The sequence below is a fragment of the Mastomys coucha genome, unplaced genomic scaffold (assembly GCF_008632895.1).
Source record: "Mastomys coucha isolate ucsf_1 unplaced genomic scaffold, UCSF_Mcou_1 pScaffold16, whole genome shotgun sequence".
NCBI lineage: Eukaryota > Metazoa > Chordata > Mammalia > Rodentia > Muridae > Mastomys > Mastomys coucha.
Genome location: NW_022196898.1, coordinates 105,576,863 through 105,582,210, shown reverse-complemented (window position 1 = coordinate 105,582,210; position 5,348 = coordinate 105,576,863). Strand labels below are relative to the sequence as shown.

The 5,348-nt window shown below is 37.6% G+C and overlaps 1 protein-coding gene across 2 annotated transcripts in view; it reads right to left on the bottom strand.

The window, feature by feature from the left end:
- Positions 1-5,348, bottom strand: part of Lrrc40 (leucine rich repeat containing 40) — a 33,896-nt gene that overhangs the window by 14,301 nt on the left and 14,247 nt on the right. For both annotated transcript variants that reach the window (XM_031375969.1, XM_031375968.1), the window contains 4 exons: positions 3,490-3,632; positions 2,399-2,571; positions 719-806; positions 560-605 (listed from right to left, as the gene is read on the bottom strand). In XM_031375969.1, the coding sequence (XP_031231829.1) occupies positions 560-605; positions 719-806; positions 2,399-2,571; positions 3,490-3,632 (450 nt within the window). The remainder of the gene's footprint in view (positions 1-559; positions 606-718; positions 807-2,398; positions 2,572-3,489; positions 3,633-5,348) is intronic.

Below are 5,348 nucleotides of genomic sequence, written 5' to 3'. Positions count from 1 at the left end.
AAACCCCGAAAAAAAAAAAAACAACAACAAAAAAGATAGCAATAGAAAACAAAGTCCTGTGATATGGCATATGTGCACATATATAAAAAAGAAAAGAAAAAAAATTAAGCTTTGTGATGATACTTCATAACTAGTAGATTTCAACACAAATCTGAAGAATTGAGAAATAGCATCCACAATCATGAATTCAAGAACTTTTAAAAAAGATTCATTTTATTTTTTTATGTATATGAGTATTTTGCCTGCATGAATACATGTATACCATGTGCCTGCCTGGTGCCTGCAGAGACCAGAAGAGAGCACTGGTTTCCCTAGTGAGCTGCCATGTGGGTGCTGGGAAACAAATCTGGTCTTCTACAAGAGCAGCAAGTGCTCTTAATCACTGAGCCATCTCTCTAGCACTTTTATACGTGATAGTCTGCAGGAATATAGAATTAGAACCATAAAAGCCAGATACTCTACCTCTAATAAGCATCTCAAAAGAACATTTAAATTGATGTTCTGTTAACATCACCACTTTTTATATATTCCTTCAAAATACAGAAGGCAACAGCAGTACCTTTGATCTTGCTGCGCAGGTATTTTAGGACTTCTTGAGTTCCTTTCTAATAGAGTGGAGACAGAGCACATAGTAAGGCACACTTGGAAGTTCTGTGCATCAACATACATATCTGAATTTTAATTTAAAACTAAGTTGCGAAATCCCAATAGTACGTACAGCTATAATTTCTCTTCGAATGGTTCTTAGAGGATTTCCTTCTAGTGCCAGGAATTTCAAATGAAGATTTCCCAACGAGCAGGGCAGACTACAGAACAAATTGATTTCAAGGAAACATTACATGTAAGTCTAATTCAATCAAAGGCATGACTGCAAAGTAACAAATGAAAACAACATTTCATGTAATAATCTCAAAGAAGAGGCATGAATGCTTCTAGAATATTTTCCTTCTAATGCTAAACATACAGAAAGATGGCCAGATACATTTCCAGCCTCACTCTAGAGCTGCTAAAGAACATGCACTACAAGCATCTGCTCTATCTGCCTAGCGTTCACTCTGAAACACGAAAACCAGCAGCCATGAGCAATCTGCAGCCCAGTGACAATAAGACTTCACCCAATTACAGAAGGTGACCGACAAAAACTAGAACAAATTACAAGCTCTCACTGTCTAAGATTCTATTTCAGTAGTGTCTCACCATCAGTTTTTTTTCCTTTATTGCTTTTTAAGTGATCCCAAACCCACCTAGGAAAAAGCTACCCACCACTGGAAAATAACATGGAGTTTCAGGCATAAAAGGCTGGCGGTCTCCTGGAGGACACAAACAGCTGCAACAGCTGAGAACTGCATCCCCTTTTTCCATGCAGCTCAGAGCCTCAAGGGTGTCCTTATTGTATAAACCCGAAAGTCTCATTTCAAGATCTGTAGGCAAATCTTTTCTTAACTCTGTGTTCTGTAGCTTTCAACATTCTTTGCTTATCACTCTGCTCTGTCCAACTCTGACAGCCGACAGCTACTAGAGACAACTTATCCTGGTTCACCTCTTCATCCCCTTCTCCCCACTGCCACTGCAGCCATATCACACGCTGTAAACAAACTGGACAAAGAAATGTTTCTTAGTGACAATTATTACTGAGCTAAACTGGCAGGTCATTTTTAAAGCCACCCACAACCCCTTCCCACCCAAAGGACCATACTCATTGCCATTGAGTGGCTCTTTAATGGGCTTGCACATTAAAGATAGTGTCTTTAAAAGGACACTCAGGATAGTGTCTTTTTTGGTATATTGGTGGCTCTAAACTAATAAAAACTGATTATTTGTCCTAAATTCTTGGACTTCCCTATTTGGACCCTATAGAATTCCCAAAGCTATATATGTGCTGTTTCCTCCTAGCATATGGATCATATACACCAACTTTCACATGGAACTAAACATCCTGGTTTATATATCATATCAGCTGGTGGAACTCAGAGGTCCTGAGCACAAGTGTGCTGTTAGGTGTGTGTACACCAGGCAACTAACCTGCTAAGTAACTAACTAATCTCAGTCCTGTCTAAGTTCTCTAATCATAAATCCTTTGTCACCTGAGAACTTCATGTTTTAACTCTATGTTCATTATCCAAGCCCAATAAATACCCATGAAGCACTTGCTTTGCCATGGCATGGCTATTAAGTATCTGGAACTGGAGCCATGCACGAAAAAGATACAAAGCAACTCTTAAAGAGTTCTGAAATGTGACTATACATCTGGCGTCAAGGAAGAAAACTAATTCCTCTCCATATACAACATGAGTTTAATATGTAATTAATAGATTTTTTTTTAAAAAGTACTTACAAAACTAATTATAATCCAGTGAAGAATAAACTCTAATTTCTACCATTTAATCTCTAAACATACCTACTAATATCATTGTTGCTCAGGTCAAGTCTTTCCAAAGACTGCAGCAGGGCCATTTCCTCAGGAACAGACTTCAGCTTGTTGCCCCTTAGGTCCAGCACAAGGATAGCCTGCAGGTGCTGAAGATGCTCTGCCCCTAACTTTTCGATCTGGTTTTCAGCTAGGTGCAATTCCTATGAAACCAGGTAAAATATAATTCATCCAACTGTATACTAGACAATGAAAACAAGTGTGGATACTTTTAGTTTTAAATCATTGCAACATACACACACACACACACACACACACACACACACACTGTAATTATCATGTTATTTAGACACAATCTTTTGTAAAGCTAAAATGTGACGAAAATTTTTTCTGACAACCTCAAAATAATTAGTTTAACCTTGCAGAAACAGCTTTACAATACTGAATCAGTGAAACAATTTATTAATTATATTTACAGAAGTAAAAGTATAAAATTAAACATAATACTGATGAAAAACTTGTTTCAAAAGAAACCCATTCAAAACTGTTTTCAGGGTAACAAATACTACAGAATATTATCATTACATACACAAAGTTCCTAACAGAATCTATAACCAATAAAAACTTACCATAGTGAATGGAATTTCCCAGCATTTTTAAAAACTTGCCTGACCCCCCCAAAAAACTAAAGCACACCAAGCCTAGGAGGCAGCACTAATGTTACACCTAGAACCAAAAGATTAGCTCTGGAAATGTGACTGAAGTCAGGTAATCCTGAGAGGTGGCAACCTAACAAGTTTCCCTGCCCCAGCCAGCCAAAGTACAGCTCAGCAGAGCATCCCACTTTACTATAAGGCCCTTCTTTATGTAAAAACTACTCACTACACGAAGTACAAAAAACCTACTGCTGAAATTATTATCTCTTTTCATTATCAAGAAAACGTTAGTCCTCTTAGTAGTAGACTGAAGTTTTGAAAGGTATCAACAGAGAAAAATACCATTCATGGATGATACCCAGAAGATTGACTAGTTTTTAAAAATTTCAATTTCATAAAAAATTTCTAGAAAACATACAGTGATATAATTAGATCTAGATTCCCAAATTATTAACTAAATAGTACCTTTAGTTGCCTACAAGAAGGAAACTCAGGTAGAACACGTAATTTATTCCTCCGCAAATAAAGCAATTCCAGGGATTCCATGCTACCCACATCAGGAGGTACAGTCTCCAGGAGATTGGCATCACAATCCAAATGCTTTAATCCTATAATATATATTCAGAGACAATTAAAAAAGACTTTAATTTTTTTATTATATAGAAAGACAGAATAATTAACTGCAGATTAAATACAGAAAAATATCAAACCATAATAAACATGTCACAACAAAGACTTCTTAATCTGTTCCTATGGATAGGAAAATCAAAAATATGCAAGCACCCTTGAACTGAACAAATAAAAATTGATTTTTATGTTTAAATAAAGAGAAATGGCAATCAATATTGAATAGTACAAGGCCATCTTTGAAATACAGTTCAGAACAAAGTTTTTAGGTACTTCACTAAACTACTCTGAAGTATATAAACTGTATGAACTGTATAGCTCTCATTTACTCCTCTTTAAAGGAGCTTAGTATAATTAAGGCATCTAAACATGGATGTTACCTGTTGGATAAGGGAATGTGACAGTGGCTTACACATACTATAATGCAAGCTTTGGGGTTGTGTGTACTCCTTCCCATTCTTTTATCTATTCATTTGCCTGTTCTTTTCCTCCCTCTCTTCTTTTCTATGGTGAATTTTATATGTGATGTGTATGTGTATGCTTGCATATGGGTACATATGCTTGTGCATGTGAAAAGATGTTGCTATTTGGTATCTTCTATCTTTTCTACCTTGTTTTTTTTTTTTAAAACAGGGTCCCTTAATGATGATCCAGGGCCTCAATGATTAGGCTAGAGAGTGCGGAGACTTACATGTATGCCAGGAATCCAAACTCAGATCCTCATACTTGTATACCAGATTTTTACCAAGTGAGCCATCTCCCTAGCTCCAACATGCTTTCCTTAACACCTAAGCTAATCTCCCCAACAAGAACAAACACTGTTTCTCAATAAGGCCTTTCATTACAGGATCTTTATCTCCTGGGTATTTCTTCTTCACTTGTATGGTTTTGGAGACAGGATGTCCTCCCCTCTATGAGGCCGAAATTGGCCTCAGATCTAGATTCCGAAACCTCTTGCCTCATCCTCCTGACTGCTGGGATTGCAAAAGCATACCACCACTTTTGTCTGGTGTGTGCCTTTTCCAGAAAACCAAAACTGTCTAAATAAAGGTATTCTTTAAGGAGTTAACAAACAATTTTCTCCCTTAACCATATTATAGATTCTCCCATTTTTAAGACTGAAAACATACTTCAAAAATTTCATCCTCAACCCCCCAATAAACTGGAATAAGGAATATGCATTTTGTGGCTTATTTCCCTAACTTCAAGCCTATCAATTTTAACATAATCCAAAACTGTACTGATATGCCACCTTCACCTTCTATTCTAATATGAAGAGAAGCTAGCCACTTTTTAAAAAAATGTAGTACTAGTTTCACTTCTAATAAAAGTTTATTTTTTTAAGTTTAATATTTATTTGATATTGAGTGTTCTGCCTTTCCCAAAAGTTTAGATATTACTTGACTAGAATAATGGGGGGGGGGGCGCAAGCTCTGCAGCCAGTCCCACAACACCCAGAGGAAGCTCCACTCCCAGGCACGCTGACACACCCAGGATCAGGGGTGAGCAGGAACCAACATCTGTCCCAACACTGGGAGTAACTGGAAAAAGCAGGACCAGGCACACAGGAATTCCACCAGCCCAGTGACTCAGGTTCCTTCCGGTCTGTCTGGGCTGGGGTCCAGAGCAAACCTTGGGCGCAAGCTCTGCAGCCAGTCCCACAACACACAGAGAAAGCCCCACTCCCAGGTGATCTA